This window comes from Periplaneta americana, chromosome 6 (assembly GCF_040183065.1).
Source record: "Periplaneta americana isolate PAMFEO1 chromosome 6, P.americana_PAMFEO1_priV1, whole genome shotgun sequence".
Lineage (NCBI taxonomy): Eukaryota > Metazoa > Arthropoda > Insecta > Blattodea > Blattidae > Periplaneta > Periplaneta americana.
The window spans coordinates 1,825,001-1,845,992 of NC_091122.1; the positions used below are offsets into that span (position 1 = coordinate 1,825,001).

General features: G+C 37.2%; 1 protein-coding gene across 2 annotated transcripts in view; it reads left to right on the forward strand.

Annotated features, from left to right (window-relative positions):
* Window positions 1-20,992, forward strand: part of if (integrin subunit alpha inflated) — a 97,957-nt gene that overhangs the window by 52,362 nt on the left and 24,603 nt on the right. Inside the window, exons 7-12 of one of the 2 annotated variants that reach the window (XM_069827283.1) lie at window positions 3,451-3,522; window positions 8,513-8,688; window positions 11,663-11,872; window positions 14,933-15,041; window positions 15,122-15,356; window positions 18,381-18,547. In XM_069827283.1, the coding sequence (XP_069683384.1) occupies window positions 3,451-3,522; window positions 8,513-8,688; window positions 11,663-11,872; window positions 14,933-15,041; window positions 15,122-15,356; window positions 18,381-18,547 (969 nt within the window). The remainder of the gene's footprint in view (window positions 1-3,450; window positions 3,523-8,512; window positions 8,689-11,662; window positions 11,873-14,932; window positions 15,042-15,121; window positions 15,357-18,380; window positions 18,548-20,992) is intronic. The other variant, XM_069827282.1, reaches the window with a different exon arrangement.

Consider the following 20,992-nt stretch of genomic DNA (forward strand, 5'->3'; position numbering starts at 1 on the left):
ATAATAATAATAATAATAATCCATGGTGCGACAGACCATGAAGAGCCAGAGAGCCGACCAAAAAACTTAGCTCACTAGTATAATACGTACCCGCTCTAATATAAATAGAAGACTTATTATGGGCGTAAAATTATTAAAAAGAACTTTTTGGAATCAAAAGTATATAATATGATTTGACGTGTTAATTAACTCTGTTCCCTTGTTGATTAGTTAATTAACACGTGAAAGCATTATATTTTATATACCGAAGTGATATAGTGTTAAAAGTAGTGTAATCAAGATGTAGAAACTTTTTGTTCATGCATTACAATCCCATTCTGTCTCCCATTTTCAGAACTTGAACTCTGTCAGTCACCATGTTCTGTTTTCGCTACTGCTACCATCTAAAGCAGGCGTTCTCAACCTGCTGCTCGCGAGCATCATAGTGTTCTTTAATGACATTGATGCTTTCGTCATGCGAGTAAAGAAGCGCTCGCGAGCACGAATGCTTCTGAGGTTTTTTTTTAAATTCAAACTTTGTTAGACGAACCGGAAGAAACAGTGTGCCTATCTATTCATTATAACATCGATGGCCCAGAACCAGACTGTGCCAAGTCCATTTTAATTTTTTTTTTAATTTTTTTAATTTTTTTTTTCAGGAGAGCTATTTTAAGCTCCTGGCATTCAAAGCTTCATGAAACAATTTGGAATAGCTCCATAGCAACCTTATGGAGAGGAATATTTACAATTTTGTTCGATTCATATGTGCAGACAAGCATTGGAACACAATGAAACACAGATTTCTTTCTTATAAAAAGTTGGACTTTGAACAGTCTGGTTCTCAGCCATCGATATGTTAGAGACCTGATGATTTATAACCCCTTTCAATCCAGTGTGGACTTAACCAGAAAAATCAAGATCATTCTAGAGAATAATATGTCTGCTCGTGAGGAACGTCAGTTGGTAGATCTCCAGTCCTCCTTAGCGCTGAAATATTTGTTTTAAAAGGAGAAGTTCATAGTCTTTGGGGGGCAGAAGTTACAGAAAGACTCTAAATACTGAGTACTCTTTCTCTCAAATGTCCTACATATGCATAAAACTTTCTCACTTATGAAGAACAAAGCACGATCATTATTCACTAATTCACCTTTGCAGGACTGTTTGTGTGTAGCTATAAGCGACTGAAATTCTGAGTTACATTCATGTTCAAGGCAATCGTGACTCTTGTGAGTGTTTTAAAATTTTATTTATTTATACATAGGCCTGTTATACCTATTCGGTTGCTCATTTAGAATTACACGTGGGCGGTGGTGATCTAAAGTATTGTAGATGGCGGCACTTCTTTCAAATATAACATACTCCCTAATTTTGAAGGCAGCAATTAAAAAAAAAAAAGAAGTGCGTCTTATAATCGAGTAAATACGGCACATAATTCTGAAGTTACAGTTATAGTACAACAAATGGTGTGTAATACATGTATGATTTGACCAATCAGCGAAGAAGGCCGAATAAATTCTTTGACGACACTGGTAGGCTACATGAGCCGAGTCGTCAGAAATGCGGATAATTACATATTTATCATACTAATGAAATAATCCACCGAAAAATGGACGATATGAAACAATTATACACTGACATCATTTTATTTTTAGTAACATTTCTTATATTAACCAGGCTATACCTTTGGATCAACGGTTGAGAACCGGAAACAATGTTTGTTACCCCCTTCCACGACTGGAGTTCGATGATACTGGCGTAATATACAAACAAATCACTTTACTAGGTATAGGAGGGAAGAAAAGTAGTTCATCCATTTACGTAAACTAGGAAATATCACGCTTTTGAGTTTGATAATTTTCATTAGGTTTTTGTTTAATCAGATTACAGTACAATATTAACAATGAGTGTTTTTACTCACGAACTGAGCTGTCCATGCGGACGTATTCATTATGCAGTGTATATTATACTGTCTACAGCATATTAGCGTAAAATATAGAGAATGAAGTTAAATTGAAAAATAATCATAATATGGATATTTAAACACATTTTTCAAAATGGCGGCAGTTCATTTCGATACAGGCTTCAGTTCTAATGTGTGTAATTCCAATTACCAGTTTCGTCCTTCGTACTAGTAACTCATGTTGAAATAATTCTGTACCTACTCTGTAAAAGAGTAGGCTACCTTACGTACTGTAAATTCAATCTTCATTTCTGCTCGATCCGAAAAGATAAAATTACTCAGACATACTATCTACTGTCCGTCAAAGTGGTTATGTCGCAAGATCGTAGAAAGTGGGAAAATCACGTGACAGTTAATTACTTAACGAGGCACTTTTATTTATGTTATTTTAAACAGTTGTATGGGTATAATATTACGTAGACGTCCAATTCCTAACAGAAATTAATGTTCTCAGAAAAGAGCTAAGACAGCCCAGCCACTAGCATTTACAGAGGGGCGAATAGGAGCAGGTGGGGGAGACCGGATGCGAAGTAGGAAAAGGGAAAATGATTCAATATTGAAAGCTCTTTCGTCACTGGAAAACGCGAACATATTTTTGGAACGTACTGTTTACTATGACTGTATATGCGGTCTTGGATCTGTGTGGAGGACGGCTGAACTTCATCAGTAGAAGGGGTGGGAGTGAAGTACATTCAAAAACTCAGGTACAATAAAAATTGAAGTAAAATTAAAATGATGTTCCTGTATTATCTACAGGATTAACAACTTTAGAAGCACTTACTAGCAGTTTTAAATGCGGATCTATTGCTTTTAGAAACTGTGGTAGAAGTGCAGTTGCGATGAGCGTATTCCGAATCTCACCGGTGAGCAATCCGATGGCATCACGGTGTTCCGAATTCCACCGATGACGTCATTGATGTTCCACCGGTGTCGCACCGGTGCCATCAACTTGCAGAGGTGGTGGCAGTCTCCATCAGCCGCCATCAGTGAATCTGATTGGTTCTTGTATAGGGCGGGAATTAGCAGACGAATAACATCGTGCACTGTTGTGTCATGGCGGTGTGTTCTGCTGTATTGTTTGTAATGAGCACAACGTAAAAACAATATGTTAATGGCTTATGAGCGAACATGTCAACGGACCAGTTATTACTACCGGTTCAAGAAATAAGTTGTTTATGATCTCTTTTATTTGAACGAGATGGCAGTACGGAAATTTCGCAAAATTTTGCTAGCGTAGCACAGATAACCACTTACACAGTCGCCATGACAGCATCGATTCTTCCAGCAGTTTTGTTCCTTATTTCGCTGCAACGTGACGTCATTGATGCCACCGGACCGGTGAGATTCGGAATACGCTGATCGTATACATCTTCGCTGGTTGGTCGCTCAGTAAAATGACGTCATATTCTGGCAGCAAACCGTTGGAGGAGACTTACAGGCTGCAGGTACTTCTGATGACGAGTCTGTGTTTCAGCATGGCGTTGTGGCTGATTGTGTGTTCTTATATGTAGGGCAGGTCTTCTCCATAAACTCGACCGTGCAGCTGCTGTACACCCCACGCAGAGGTTACTCGTTCGGTGCAGGTAAAGCCGCCGCATGTGTACCGCACTAATCGTCTATTTCAGGAGCAGCGCCACCCCACTAACAGCGCGGACCTGCGGACCCACTAATTGTTTGGCAGTTGGTGATGGTGGTGGTTGTTTAACTGCATTGCTTAATAAAATTTGTAACCAGGTGACAGTCCCCTCGGAGGGCTAACCCTAAACCAGGCGCATCACACTGGATCATGTGGCTTTAACCAGTCAACTCGTTCAAGTGGCAGCAAAACCAATCACGACGGCTTGTCGGTCTTTGAAGATGTAGAGACTAGAGAGGGCATATGCCATGACTATTTGACTGGTTAAACCTTGATTGTAACATAATGTCTGGAAAAATAAAACATCATGGCATGGTTATTACTAAATCTTCCAGTGTACTTGTGCATTATAATACAAGCTGGTTGGTTCTGGACTGAGCATTTGACAGCTGAGTCTTGGTTTAAAGGCCCATTCACAATGAAAATTAAACATAAACATAACGTAAGCATAAAACCTTGTGTTCATGTTATTTAATGAAAGCATTCACAATGAATTACATAAGCATAAACTTAATCTTAATCATAAGACGTTAACATGAAAGTTTGCAAACTCCAAACTTTCATGCCTATGTTTATGCGATTTGGAAACAGTACACAAGCGGAAAGCGTGTTTTCACTTTTTGTTTAACATCTCATGGGCTTTGCCTACAGGCAATATTTTGATCTATTGGCCGTGATGATAGCTAGGCGCGCAACATGGAATCATATGACGAAAAGTTGATTATTTTACATCTCCGTTTCTTTGATTTCAAGTGTTGAAAGCCATATACTGATGCCATTGTAGTTATTAGAAATATAAATTGAATAGCTACATCGTCAGTCATTGTGCAATTCTCCATTTTTATGTAATAGATTCTGTAGTTTTGTTGATTCGGTATGTTTGTTTCCACACACGTATTATGTTTACGTTATGTTTAATTTTCACTGTGAATGGGCCTTGGCTACTTAAGTTTGTGGCATATGTTTATGTGCTTATGTTAATGTTTACGTTATGTTTAATTTTCATTGTGAATGAGCCTTTAACTTAAGAATGTAAACGTTACGGTAAAATCAAGAAGTCATACCATCATTCACGATGGGAACATAAACATAACAGCAAACATACTTGGTAACCATGGAAACATAACAACGACGCCATTTCCTCATATTCTGTCGTATACTTCAGCGCTCCACGATTGTGTTCTGTTTGCAAATCACGTAAGCATAAGCATGAAAGTTTGGAGTTTGGAGACTTTCATGTTAACGTCTAACGGCAATACTTATGTGAATCATTGTGAATGATCCCATTTGGTAGCCTGGGCGCAAACTTCTGTGTTTATGTTACGGTTATGTTTGATTTTCATTGTGAATGGGCCTTAATTCTTGCTCCCATAGGCACAGTTGAGAACGAATGCAACACATGACAAGGATTGTAAGTATCCACGTGAGGGAGGAGGCTCCCGTACGTTCCTTTGTGAGGGGTGGGAACAAGATTTCAATCATTAAATCACAGTACAAGCTTTTGTATTCGTTTCTTGCAATTCCAATCGAAGACCAAACAGGAAGAATGCTGCATATACACTATAGGTGCAAAAGGAGCTGAAGCTATCACGTAGTGGCTTAACATGTGCCTACAGCACGAAATGGAAAAACAATCCGAGTTGTACGAAAAGCAACTCTGAAAGGGGAAAAATGCTTCATATCCACGTAGTACTGAACACCACAGACATGTGAAGTGAATCGTTCTTCCTGCTTTGTCTTGAGTTGTACTGTATGCAATGCATTCAAGTTGTTATAGAAATAATGAAAACGAAATAGTGTAGCTGATGCATTGAAAATCAGGCCAGATACAGAGAATTATGTCCATACACATTGTATTGACTCTAACAGATTCCAACTTCTTGTTGTGTCTAAAAAAAGAATTATCAAAATTTGTCTATATAAACCTTTTGATTACCCAACAAAATTAATTTTTCAGGAATTTGGTGTATCAAATCTAGAACAAATTTATAAACAAACATTGCTGACTTACTTCCATAAAAACCACAATAAATTTAAATTTGATCCTCACGAATACCATACGAGACAAAACTACAGTTTCTTTCTACGTAAATACTCCCAAATGCCACACAACTGCTGGGTTAAAACACAGCAGAAGTTTTGAACCCAAAATATATAATGCATTAATTAGAGCTTACCCTGAGCTAAGTACACTTAACACATATAGATTTAAGAAAGAAATCAGATTAATTATTTAATTGTTTAAGCTAATTGAGTTAAAAATTGATACTCTAATATTCATGTACTTTTGTATTTTCTATTTGTATATAGACCCTATTATTACATGCTGTATTATTTTACCATTTATTAATGTTATTGTGCTCAATGAACTCTCTTAATTTTGTGATATATTTTGTATAACTGATCTGAACTGCGCGCGAGCACGAGCTTCTGCTCTTTCGGGCTGCAATGCCTAATATAGCTCAAGTGTAATATATTAAATAAATAAATAAAATAAAATAAATAAATAGATTACTGAACTGATTAAATTTCCAACTTCTTGCAACTACTTTTACATTGGACAGACGGGGAGATCATTGCATATTAAAATGGATTTGAGGGATGTGGGATATGATGGTAGAGACTGGATTAATCTTGCACAGGATAGGGACTGATGGTGGGCTTATGTGAGGTTGGCAATGAACCTCCGGGTTCCTTAAAACCCTTTTGTAAGGAAGATCATTTCAAACATGTTACAAAGGACATATCACAGCCATAACCAAACTACACAACAATTCAACCTGTGCAGAACACATCACAAACTACAATCACAACTGCAGCAATATAGACAACGACATGAAAATACTACACATCCAGCCAAAAAACCAGAAACTTGACACCCTAGAACAATATGAAATTTATAAACATACAAAAACACACCCACATCAAATCATGAACACTCAACTCAATTTCAAAACACACTCTTTTCGACACAATCATGAACACACTCCACCACAAAAGGAAACCAGAATATAGTGCTAGGCTTTGGACATTGAAGAACAAGACTTCGAAACTAGTCAGCAAGGTAAATCCTAAAATTAACACAGTAAAGAAGTTGGAAATTTAGTCAGTGATATATAGTGTTAAAAGTGTGTATAGGAAAATGAGGATTACTGAAGTAACCTCTCAAAGCTGCTTGTGCACAATCAAATTTTTCTTCCAGTTCAAAACTTTACAAGAAAACTTGTCAAAGATTGATTAATATTCAAAAAAATTTGTCAAAGGCTGTTTCATATTGCTAAGATTTGGTAAGATTTTAAAACTTGCTTCAGGTTCATTGTAACCTACGCAAGCCTACATCAAATATCACAATATAAATATCCTTTGGAGATTAACTAGGCTATACAGAATGTTTGCATTACCAGTACTTAATTGAACTATACCCTAAAATGTAGAATATTACCCTTGCATATTGTTTTAAAACAAAATATTTACTATTAGTATTCCCCTAGGATATAGGCTAGAATCTTTCTTATTAAAAAATAAATTGGTAGCCTACTTGATTCAAAATATCTAACTTACAATTTCTTCATAGCCGATGCCATGTTTTTTTTTTCTTTCGCTGTATATAGTATTTTCGAATTCCATCGGTCAGTTCCCTCAAACAAATTTTCAAATCTTTGATCAACATGGAAACATACAAACCTATGGATCAACATTTGGCTCTCTTCTGACAAAGGAAAAATTTTACAGTCTGTACAAAAGAAACCAAATGACCTGGAAATGTACAAAAACTTGCCCAGACATGTTCAAACATTTTTAACAAGAGCCAGAACAGGTCACATTGTCACTCAATTGTACCTACACCGATTTCACATTTCTGATAATCCTACTTGTCTGTGGTGTAATAATCATGGCGAAGATCTGGAACACATTCTTCTATACTGTCCATCCATAAACCACAAAAGAAGTAAATTAAAAATCATCAGCACCAGTTGCAGAAGACACAGCCCTGCAGTATATATTGACTACACCCCAACTCTGGCTACTAGCAACAGGCATCTATAATGAACACCAATCAAAATACCCCTCATTTCTCGTGAGAAACAAGAACTGAATAGAGTACAGTGGACTATAGTGGACTTTATGTTGTCAGCAAACAGCTGGATACATTAAGAAGATTGATTTAATTAATTGATTAGCTAGCGGACTTACTTGTGTTAATTATGTAAGATTTGTGCGGCTTACAGCTGTTTCAGTGCTACACCCACCACCTTCAGAGCCTACTAGATCTCGGCATCATCTCGAACTTCTCTGCCTCTTATGTGGGTGTGTTTGATTGTTGAAAGGTGTTGAAGAGTGGAGTCAAATAGTGTGTGTGTACTGAAATTGATCTGTGTGTTGAGAATTTGATCGGAGTGTGTTTTAGTGTGTCTGTATATTTCGTATTGTTCTAGTGTGTTGAGTTTTTGGTTCTTGGGTTGTATGTGTAGGATATCCATGTCCGCATTTATTATTTATTGTATGTATGGTTAGCATTGGTTATATTCAAGTGTTAAAAGTAGTGTACGCAAGATTCAAAATGTTCTCATTTACTCTCAAGACAGTCAGAAACTTTTGAAGTGCTGTAAGTGATTTGACAGTAAAACTTGTTCAGTATTGAGAAGTAAGTCTTGAAAGTCTTGTGAAGCATTTGTACAAGCAGCTGAAGCTAAAAACTCTTGTTTTATTGCAATTCAATAAAAAGTAGGCACTGGTAAGTTAAAAAAAATTAAGAAATGATTGAGGAAAGTGTGGAATGTCACTTGTATCATGACACTGCATCGGCATGGTGCCCGTGTGTGTGAGTGATCCTGTTTCACACGCTGCATGAACCACGCAGTTGAGTTCTCCACGAGATGTGAAGCTTGATCGCTTGGAGGGTGCTGTCTATGTTGAGCACACGCTGTTTCTTGCAGGGCAAGTGTACTCGCAGAGCTTGGGTGATCGTCTGGCCTTTGTGAGCACCAAGGAAGGCTCTGCCGTGGACGATGACTCTTACCTAGGCTATTCGGTGGCCGTTGGTGACTTCGGCGATGGGGAGGGTGGCGGGGCTGCAGTGGGGATGCCCCGAGGATCAGGTTTGCTCGGAAAGGTACGTTAAATGTGCATTGACCTAGACAAGCTGATGACAGCAGGCTGTGGATTTGTCCATCCACATGTACAATATGGAATCTTATTATGGAGCAATTGCTCACATGTAAAACAAACTTTCATATGAGGGGAAAACAAAGAAGCAACTAGAATTATAATTGTATGAAAAATAATTAATCATGTCTGTCCATTTTCAGCACATTCAAATTATGATTCTACCAAGTTTATACATTTTAGTTTCCAGCATGTTAAAGAACATCTCGATATATATAACTTTAGATGTAATGTTCATTCCTATAGTATTCGAAACATAAATAATGCCCCAAATGTTACTTACTTACAAATGGCTTTTAAGGAACCCGAAGGTTCATTGCCGCCCTCACATAAGCCCGCCATCGGTCCCTATCCTGTGCAAGATTAATCCAGTCTCTATCATCATATCCCACCTCCCTTAAATCCATTTTAATATTATCCTCCCATCTATGTCTCAGCCTCCCCAAAGGTCTTTTTCCCTCCGGTCTCCCAACTAACACTCTATATGCATTTCTGGACTCGCCCATCTCAAACGTCTGGATTTAATGTTCCTAATTATGTCAGGTGAAGAATACAATGCGTGGTGTAACTTTCTCCATTCTCCTGTAACTTCATCCCTCTTAGCCCCAAATATTTTTCTAAGCACCTTATTCTCAAACACCCTTAACCTATGTTCTTCTCTCAGAATGAGAGTCCAAGTTTTCACAACCATAAAGAACAACCAGTAATATAACTGTTTTATAAATTCTAACTTTCAGATTTTTTGACAGCAGACTGGATGATAAAAGCTTCTCAGCCGAATAATAACAGGCATTTCCCATATTTATTCTGTGTTTAATTTCCTCCCGAGTATCATTTATATTTGTTACTGTTGCTCCAAGATATTTGAATTTTTCCACCCCTTCGAAGGATAAATCTCCAATTTTTATATTTCCATTTCGTACAATATTCTGGTCACGAGACATAATCATATACTTTGTCTTTTCGGGATTTACTTCCAAACCTATCGCTTTACTTGCTTCAAGTAAAATTTCCGTGTTTTCCCTAATCGTTCGTGGATTTTCTCCTAACATATTCACGTCATCCGCATAGACAAGAAGCTGATGTAACCCGTTCAATTCCAAACCGTGCCTGTTATCCTGAATTTTATTGTAGGGATTCGTGACAAGCTGTTTTTTTACGGTGATGGGTTGTTAGCCTTTCGCCCAACCCCCAAGCTGGAGGACCACCCCTTATTGGCTGCCCCAAATGTTAGATAAGTAAAACTGGCAATAGTTACAGATATCTAACTCTCTTGAACACTGGCGACCGGTTTTGATTCAATTACAGATATTAACTGTTACAAATTTGCACATATACGAAGTAGTGTACTCGATAATTACTCTTATCTGCTAATATTCATGATCATGAAATTAGAAATAGAGAACAAATCAATATTCCATACTCTAGATTACAGAAGACTAACTGTTAAGGGGATGAAATTATATAATAAGCTTCGCAGTCAATATTACAATTTACCTACCAGGAGTTTTAAAACAAGATTTTGTAATTGGTTCTGTAAAAATCCTTTTTACTCTGTTGGAGAGTCTGTAACAGAAATTCGAATGCAATTGTCTTTTAATCAATAAATTTAGTTATATTTTGTTAGTTTTCCCAGTACCTCAGTTTTTTTATACAGTGAAACCTGTTCAAATCGGAACCTGAATAATCCGGAATCCTGTCTATTTCGGAACAATTTATTGGTCCCGGCGAAATTTGTATGTATTATGTGTAATTTTTCCTGAATAAAACGGAAACTGTCCAACGCGGAAACGGAAACTGTCTGCTGCTATTCAAAACGGAAAGAATATTTTCGACATACTATATTTTGTAACTATATTTTGAAACAGCGTGTAATTTCAAGGAATATACGAAATATATAGGTCACTAAGATAAAAACAACATTTCTTTGCCAAATTCTAGAGGGTACGAGGGTGTGTTGGCCTGTCGGTCATAAATTTTATTACCCTGTTGACTAGGCAGACGAGTCCCTTCAAAGATTTGCAATGCTTCACACCCGTATACTGTCGTAGCTAAACAGAGCGCAAGTGTAGTGATTTCCAGGTAAAAAAAAAGTTGCATAAATGTGGCATTAACATTAAGTGATGAAGTAAAAGTTATCGAGATAAAGGAAAATTAGAAACAAAGTCTATGTGAAATAATATAGAAGTACAGTTGTGGAAAACTCAGGTGTGACACTTTAAAAAATAAAGATCATAATGAGTGAGTGGCGTGCGGCCAATATTGGTGACACAAAAGGAACCAGAAAGCAACTGTTTATGTGGAAATAAATGAACTGTTGTGGGAGTGGGTTCTTCATGACCTTTCAAAGAACAAGCCAATTCCTGGATCTATACTGCAAAGCAAGCTATTGAACTGGGAAAGAAATTAAAAAAACCAGAATTCAAGGTTAAAAAAACCAGAATTCAAGGTTTCTAATAGATGACTCCTGGTCCAGTTAATTAATAATGTGCAGTGATGTGCAATACAGTATTAGAGTATAGTGTTAGATATTAAATAGAATGAGATTAGTAAACTTTAGTAATGTTTAATGACTAATGAGTGAGTTACGATAATATTTATACAGAAAATAAGATTTTAATGAAGATGATTCACCAACGTAATAAGCGACAGAAAGCTGATTTAATGTGATGAGTGTTAAATGGAATATTTTGTACTTCTTGCAGTTTGGGACATGCCATTTTGTTTTTCATGTATATGAATGACAAAATATTCCATTTTAAAGTCACATCTGAATAATACGGAAACCTGTCCACAACAGAAAAAAAATTAGGACCATGTCTCTTCCGTCTTGAACAGGTTTCACTGTATATCCTATGTATGATTGTACTGACAAAGCTACTAATGAATTGAATACTATGTTGAGATGTGCTGGTGTGCAGGTGGTGCTGTATTCCTGGAACCTGACGAACCACCTGAACCTGACGGGGGAGCAGCTGGGTGCCTACTTCGGCTATGCGCTGTGTGTGTCGGACCTGGACGGCGATGGGCGTGATGACCTGGTGGTGGGTGCGCCGCTGTACACGGACCTCTCGAACAACAAGGGCTTCTACGAGACCGGCCGCATCTACATCTTCTACCAAGGCATGCGGGTGAGTGCAGGACCCACTTCCAGATTTTCGTTGCATTTATCCGTAACCTGTTCATACAGGCTGTCTGCAAGGCACTTCATGCAACCATTAAAAAATCTTAAACTATCAGAAAAAATAATGCAAAACAGCTGCTTATTCAAGACAGACTGTGACTGTGACAGACAGTTTTCTGCTTGAATATTTTCTCATATAGAGTGACAAATGAAATGATGTAGGTCATCCCATATTATTTGCAGATGACACAAGTATAGTAATTACAGGCAGTAACTCCAACACATTCCAATCTTTAACAGAGGAAATTCTCTTCGAAATATGTGACTGGTTCTCAGCCAATAAATTAGTATTAAATTGTGACAAAACTAACATAATTCAATTTAAATCCTGTCCAAATTCAACCTCGCAAATTTCTAGCGCAATAATTAACATTAGATCCCTATTAGAAACAACAACAACGAAATTTCTTGCCTTAAAAATCGATAATGTGTTAAATTGGAAAAATCATAGTAAAGAAATTACCCCCAAACTAAATTCAGCTTGTTTTGCTATTAGATCTATGCAAAAGATAGTAAATATCAATACCTTAAAAACAATATACTTTGCATACTTCCACTCGGTAATGAGTTTTGGAATAATATTCTGGGGAAATTCCACAGATAGTAACAGTATATTCCTACTACAAAAAAGAGTCATTAGAATAATAGTAGGTGCGAAATCTAGGGAATCGTGTAGCACTATTTAAAAAAAACTACAAATAATGCCCATGGCTTGTCAGTATATTTTTTCATTAATAGTCTTCCTCGTATGTAATCGTGAAAACTTTGTAACTAATTCAACAGTTCATAGCATAAATACGGGTCAAAAAAATGAATCGTGCTATCAAAAAGGAGTGCGTTATATGGCAGTAAAAATGTTTAATAGCCTCCCTATCGATATAAAAAATGAAACCCAAAACATAAAATTATTTAGGGCCAAATTAAAGAAGTACCTAATTTCTCACGCCTTCTGTTCTGTAGGTGAATTCATGACATTCAATAACACTTCATGAAATTGATACTAAAACTTTGTGTTGTAGTAGTAGACTATATTGTAAATCTCGTCTGTATATATTTCATCTAGACTGTGACTATAAATTAAGACTTTATAATTGTATTAAGTTTTTTGACTTGTTCCATATTCTAGCTGTAAGCAATGTGTGAATACCATGGAATGTTAATAAATACAATACAATACCATACAAGTGATGGGACCTGACCAGAATATGAGAGACAGACCAACGTAGTTTATTGGAAAGCTGCAGTGGTGCATTTGAGAAAAGTAATGTAATATTAAGTCCTATTTGTCTATAATAATAATAATAATAATAATAATAATAATAATAATAATAATAATAATAATAATAATAATAATATTATTATTATTAATTCAGTGCATATGAAGGAGAGAGTGTGATGAGTGGGTGTGTGAATCTACTTCTAAATGCAGCTGAGAAGTGTGTCTCAGAAGTGAAGCCAAGTGTCAACCTGTCATTCTGTTTCTGATTTACTTTTTCGAGGTTTCAACATAGAAAAAAACATTTGCTCACATGTGTGTGAAGATGCAAACATGACTATAACCTTCTGGGCATTAGATATCAAACGATGAAAGAGTAATGGAACGGAGAAAAATTCTCTCCGGCGCCGGGATTTGAACCCGGGTTTTCAGCTCTACGTGCTGATGCTTTATCCACTAAGCCACACCGGATACCACCCCGGCGTCGGACAGAATTGTCTCTGATTAAGTTCCAACTCTTGGGTTCCCTCTAGTGGCTGCCCTCTGCACTATGTCATAGATGTCTATGAACATAGGACCGAAGTCCACACATGTGCTGAGGTGCACTCGTTATGAGTGACTAGTTGGCTGGAAATTTTTCTCCATTCCATTACTCTTTCATCGTATGATGACGCAGAATATCTGCATGGAAATATCATATGTACTTCGGTACATTAAAATAATATATATGATATGTGTAAATCACTTCGTGATTTAAGATGGCGCTTATTCCGTCGGATCCCGGCCAACTAGTCACTCATAACGAGTGCACCCCAGCACATGTGTGAACTTCGGTCTTACGTTCATAGACGTCTATGACGTAGTGCAGAGGGCGGCCACTAGAGGGAACCCAAGAGTTGGAGCTTAATCTGAGACGATTCTATTCGACGCCGGGGTTGTATCCGGTGTGGCTTAGTGGATAAAGCATCAGCACGTAGAGCTGAAAACCCGGGTTCAAATGCCAGCGCCGGAGAGAATTTTTCTCCGTTCCATTATTCTTTCATCGTATGATGACGCAGAATATCTGCATGGAAATATCATATATACTTCGGTACATTAAAATAATATATTAGATATCAAATTTGGAAACTTGATTTCAATAAGGACTTGTAGAAGTCAGGTTTTGTAACAACTGCTTCAATTGGGTGTTACATTGCAACTTAAGCAGAAGTTCAGTTTTACTGTTTCGCAGCCCACTTTAAATGGAATACTGGAAATACTCAAGTCTTGTTCAACAAATGGCGGCAGGCAGTGCCTACTATTAAATGGTTACTATGAATGTTAATTCAAATTTCGTAGACGTTTGCGTATTATTAATCTCTGGTTACTGCACACTAAGCTGCGAAATAAAAATAAAAACAAACAAGCCTATGAAATGCATTTTTTCCTGTTTTTCCTCATTAAAAAAAATTCTCGGACTTCGAATCCTGTTGCAGGCAACACTGAATACTGTCCTGGGCCGCATCTGGCCTGTCGGCTCTACTTTGCCCATCCCTGATGTAGATCATAGGCCTATTTCTCTGTTTCTGTCAGAGATAAAAATTATTTTCTCCATAACTGAAAATTTACATGAAAGAACAGGCTTGCAGCTTGGTGTAGTAGCTGTTCATGATGTTGTGGTTCTCAGAATATTATGGAGTTGGAACCACTTGTTGAGTTGGACACTCCTGGGGTAGAAATTAAAGCAGACTGATGTGTACAGGCACTGCTGAGTGGTACTTAATTTCTCAATTAACGATATCCATATTTTAGTTCCGTGACAGGTTCCGTGGGTTCCACATCCGGGATGGTAAGAACTCCAGGTCCCGGTTTGGTCTGTCGCTGACAACCCTTCATGACATCAACAAGGACGGATATGGCGGTGAGTGTCTGCTACAAGCAATTCTGTGAACACTTGGAATCAGGTGATGTCAGCTCATGCAATTGCTATTGTCACTGCAGATATTGCTGTGGGTGCCCCGTACGACGGTCCGGAGGGGCGTGGCGCGGTGTACGTGTTCCACGGCTCCAGGAAGGGCATCCAGGAGAAGCACTCGCAGCTGATCACTGCCGAGGAGCTCAACACTCCAATATCCACGTTCGGCTTCTCCGTGGCAGGTGGCGTGGACCTGGACGAGAACGAGTACCCCGACCTGGTGGTTGGTGCGTACGAAGCCGACACCGCCATCTTCTTGAGGTAGAGCATTGCCACCCACATTCATTCATTCATTCATTCAATCATTTATTTTATTCCATAGATCTTACATGAACAATGAAGCTTTAAGATGTGAAACAAGTCAAAATTTTACAATATTACAATTGCAATTTTTACAAATTTTTATAGTTTTACAATTTAGTAATTTTCTACAATTTTTACAATTTTGTGCAATTTTTACAATATTTTGGCGAGATGTAGTGAGATGAGGTGAGGTCCGAGGATTTGCCAAAATATTACCCGGCATTTGCCTTTTGATTGGGGAAAACCTCGGAAAAACCCAACCAGGTAATCAAATCAAAGGGGTTGATGCCAAGCACTTGCCATAGACTCGCCATGGACCACTTGTTCAGTTATGTTTAGAATTTCACTTTTCGTACATCTTGTAAAAATTTTATATTTAAGTCTAGATGTTCCTGAGGAGACAGGCCAGTTCCCACTCTTGAACTAATTGCCTCAGCCTTTTTATCTCTCTGTTTCTTTAATTTTACAATGGTGAAGATAACATGTCTCTCACTTTGAGAGAGGAACAGAGATTAAGGGTGTTTGAGAATAAGGTGCTTAGGAAAATATTTGGGGCTAAGAGGGATGAAGTTAAAGGAGAATGGAGAAAGTTACACAATACAGAGCTGCACGCATTGTATTCTTCACCTGGCATAATTAGGAACATTAAATCCAGATGCTTGAGATGGGCAGGGCATGTAGCACATATAGGCGAATCCAGAAATACATATAGAGTGTTAGTTGGGAGGCCGGAGGAGAAAAGACCTTTGGGGAGGCCGAGACGTAGATGGGAAGATAATATTAAAATGGATTTGAGGGAGGTGGGATATGATGATAGAGAATGGATTAATCTTGCTGGGGATAGGGACCGATGGCGGGCTTATGTGAGGGTGGCAATGAACCTCTGGGTTCCTTAAAAGCCAATAAGTAAGTAAGTAAGTAAGAAGATAAGATGTTTGTCTGAGCTTCTTGACAATATGAACAGGTAGGGTCCCCCATTATGCCAGAGCTGTGCAGATATGATTTTGTTTTTCCATGTCCTGTTATTATGGCTGTTACATCAGCAGTCGTGGTGGTAGTTCGTTGCAAGCTTGTACCTTGTTTAATTTCCTGATTTTTGTATTTCTCTGACGGCCTAATTTGTTTGAACAAGAAATGTTTGTCACGCAGTAAATACTTATGGAAATTCACACAAGACATTTGTTTTAAATTAAATTTTACAAACATAATTCCTCTAATGCACTGTAGATATGAACAGTTTCCATCTTTGGTCCAATGAGAAAAGCTTGACAATTTCTAATGCCTTGCCGGATGCAGGGCACTCACTTAAAAGCAGGACATGTCTGGCGAAATCCAGACATCTGGTATCCTATATAGAAAAATATATTTTGTAAGGGACAATTCGTACTTTCCTTTCAACCCATGTTGGAGGATTCAGCATCATACTTCACTTCATCTCTATAAAGTTTAAAAAGTAAAGCAACATCTATATATATATATAATTTGAACTGGTAATGGAAATTACGGGAAAACGGCTGGACGGATTTTAATAAATGACCCCTCATTTTGAAGCTTGGAACTCAAAGTTTTTCGGAAAAATAGTAGTTTTCAGTGAAATGTCAATTTTTAAACGTAATTTTCCTATTTTCCAAAATCCACCTGTCATTAGTTTTGAGAACTAGCTAATAGCATTCATGGCCGACTTGATATTCCCTTTACTTTTTTGTAAAGGAGAAGCGAAGCGAGCATCAAGTCGGCCGTGTTGCAATTCAGAATAAAACAAAACACATACTACAATAAACAATATTACACGAAGGCCATGATCTCCAAGAATGCTGACATATTTAGAGCTCAAATTAAATTGGTTATTAAAAACTTAACTTACTAAAAATAATTTACAGGTTCGATTCTGTGGTGTGTAATTTTCTGAGTACAGCTGTGTATTGGATATTAAAAACTACAAAACTTGAGGTGGTTTCATGGCATTATTACCATTAGAAATGAAATATTATTGTAGTTAATGCCGTGATGTGACTATTTTTCATTAATTATACATATTAATGCATATTGATGATATGAAAGTGAAACGTTTTAGGGTTATTTAAGTAGATGTAGAGAATAACTTAAATTAGATTTTGATTTCTATATTTTACTGAGTGGCGGCTATGTAGTATATATAGTATATGTTACTGAAAGCTATAAAACTTATGTAAGATAATAATATTATTAAAAATAAAAAATTTTTATAATTATTAATCAAGTGGGGTTGGATCTTTTTCATATATTTAATGGTGGTGTGGTGTAGATATTTATATGCGTGGTTCTCTTCAGTATTGGCTCGAGAGAGAGTATCTTTCATTGTTATGGAAGCAAATAACTTTCAGAATGTCTGGTATTCTTCATTGAAAATAAATCTGAAAAATGTTTATTTGAACATCTAATGAACTTAGTTTGCAGCATTTGCTGCACAAGCCACTAGTTATGAATTTAATTAAACAGTTGTTGAGATTGTGAAACCAGTAATGTAATCTGTTGCTATTGTGTCATTCCTCTCTATCAAGATTATGAACATCGGCGAAAATTGTCAATCAAATGTACTGTGCAGGGAGATTTGGAAAGGGCTTTTGCATTAAATTATTACAAAAAAAAAAAACATGTACAGCATGGCCTGCCAAAGTGGTGTACAAATTGAAAATGGGTCACAGTTCTGCCATCTATCTGAAATATGCGGAACCCAAATCACGCAAGTGAAGTGGATAGGCTTAGATACACATATTAAAAATGCTCCTTCTCTAGGGAGAAGAAATACGACAGCCCTGACGGATAATACTGGGGCATATTTTTCTGTGGGGTTTGTGATATCGTTTCCACACTAATTTTACTGTGTAAACTGCTTGGGAAGTAGATTGTGATGGCAGCCTTATTATTCATGGAGCTAATGACACAAGTATTTAGGGGTGTCCAATCAGCAAAAAGCTCAGGAGGGTTCTGGTTGTGTTTCAGGGCCCGGCCTGTGGTGAAGCTCAAAGCCTATGTGAACTTCCGCAACGACTCGAAGCAGATCAGCCTGGATACGAAGGGCTGTACCCTACGAGACCGCACCCAGGTGGTGTGCACCAACCTGAGTGCCTGTCTGGAGTACAGTGGCGTTGGTGTGGACCGTAAACTGGGTGAGACTTGTTCACTTGCTGTCTTCTCATGTTAAGGTTAGGTTTATTTGTACCACTAGCCGTACCCGTGCGCTCCGCTGCACCCGTTAGAAATAAATATATAGTAATTACATAATTAAAATAGGACATTTGATCCAGGGAACATTTGTGTTTGGTAGAAGGATAAATCGTTTATTATGTTACTTAATTTAAATTGTATTAAAAAATTAAAATGCGATCATTTTGATCCAGAGACACTCATTTGGTCATAAAAATTATTTTAGGAAATACAGGAAACGAATGCCTATCAAGTTTTCTGTGCATAAGAAGCTATTTTAACCTTACCTGTCCTCGATTCACTCAGAAGTTACTGTAATAACATTATAGCATTATGTCCATCTAGAGAAACTACACTTTCCAATGGTGAAATAATAATTAATTATATAAATCGGTTAATTTAGCTTCCGATATTACTTCATACAAACACAGAAACATTCTCTGTAGGCTGCCGTATGTTTCATAGCTTTCGATTGTTGTTGTCCAAAGCCCCTTATAGACGAAGTCATTTGTTTTTTATTTCATTACACCACCTTAGATGGCGTTGTTATGGTAATTTTGAAACTCATTTATCTCATTAAATATCAGTCCTATAAAAATTTTGCATGGAATAAAACTTGACGGAAATTATTTTTAAAGAAACTTTTGTTATGTAATATTTTTCATGAAATTAATAATAAGGGAAATATTTCAATTTACTTAATTCAAGCCCCTTTATAACCCCCTTTTAAAAAAAATATTTTGAATGCCATATAGCCTAAATTCTAAGTTACAACGAACTTAATTTATATTCTAATTTTCATATAAATCATTTCAGCCATTATCGCGTGAAAAGGTAACAAACATCCAGACAGACAGACAGACAGACATACAAACAAAAATTTCAAAAAAGCGATTTTCGGTTTCAGGGCGATTAATTATATATGTTAGGAACAATTATTTTTGGAAAATCGAAAATTACCAGAAAAATTTCGGCTACAGATTTATTATTAGTATAGATTACAGACATAGATGATGACAAATGCATAGACAGGGTTTGTTCCACATCTTGTAAGTAACTGAAGAGATCTAATGGTACAGTACCTGATAACTGCCCAAATGCAGGTCGTTCATGTGAGGAGCATCTTCTCTTTCAAAAGGTACTCCGTATTCAAAATACTGAAGCCTCTTCTTACAGATTATATGTTATTGGTATGTGTGTGTCTCATGACGTTTGACAATGCAGTCATTAGTCTTCTTGCACTCCAGTGCTTTTGCACCAAGGTATCTTCTCTCTCTACAGCTGCACATCTTCTAAGATGCTCCAAGTTCATTTCTTCATCGGTGTTGCATAGGATACAGGAATACTCCTACTTGGTGTGGATGGCTTGTCACCAAGCTAAACAAAGCGACAGCAGGTCTTCGTGGTGCTTGTGCAATTTCTTAATACTGTATTACTTCCCACGATTTGTTTTTAATTTTATCCTTTATCTCTTTTTACCGATTAAATTAAATTTGTTGTGGATAATATGTTTTATAGACTGGAAAGAAAATGCTCGACTTTGTTTCTGTACTATTGTTGTATCTCGTTTTAATATTATACATTTATTAATTTGTCAGACAGGATAATATCTGTAATATTGACAATTAATATTTGAGGAGAAAAATTCGCTCCGGCGCCGGGGATCGAACCTGGCAGTTGACATTGGACATATACTTCAACATATATGCCTAACATGGAGTCAGGCCATAAAGAGAAACAATGAAGGAGGAGAATTCGATCCGGTGCTGTGGATTGAATTCGGCGTAACTCAGTGGTCAGAGCGCTTGGTACGTAGAACCAAAGACCCGGGTTCGATCCCTAGTGCCGGAGCGAATTTTTCTCCTCAAATATTAATTGTCAATATTACAGATATTATTCTGTAGGACAAATTAATAAATCTATAATATTCTCATAACTGCAGTGCATATTTCTGTACAGATTACTGTGCACTTAACTGCGGAATCCCGGCCAAACAAGTCACTCAGTTGAGTGCGCTCCTAGTATAATGACAGTTGACATTGGACATATATTTCAACATATATGCGTAACTTGGAGTCAGGCCACAAAGGGAAACATTGAAGGATGAGAGTTCGATCCGGTGCTGTGGATTGAATTCGGCGTAACTCAGTGGTCAGAGCGCTTGGTACGTAGAACTAAGGACCCGGGTACGATCCCCGGCATCGGAGCGAATTTTTCTCCTCAAATATTAATTGTATGTCGTTTTGCCATGGCATCTGATATTTAATTTCCATGTATATTACATTGTATACTAATGATCTTTTTTTAGATTGATCATATGATTTATAATTTTTCTAGATTCCCAAATTTTGAAGTTGATGAGTCAGTTATTGCTTGTGAGATGACTCACGAATCTGATAGGGTGCTGT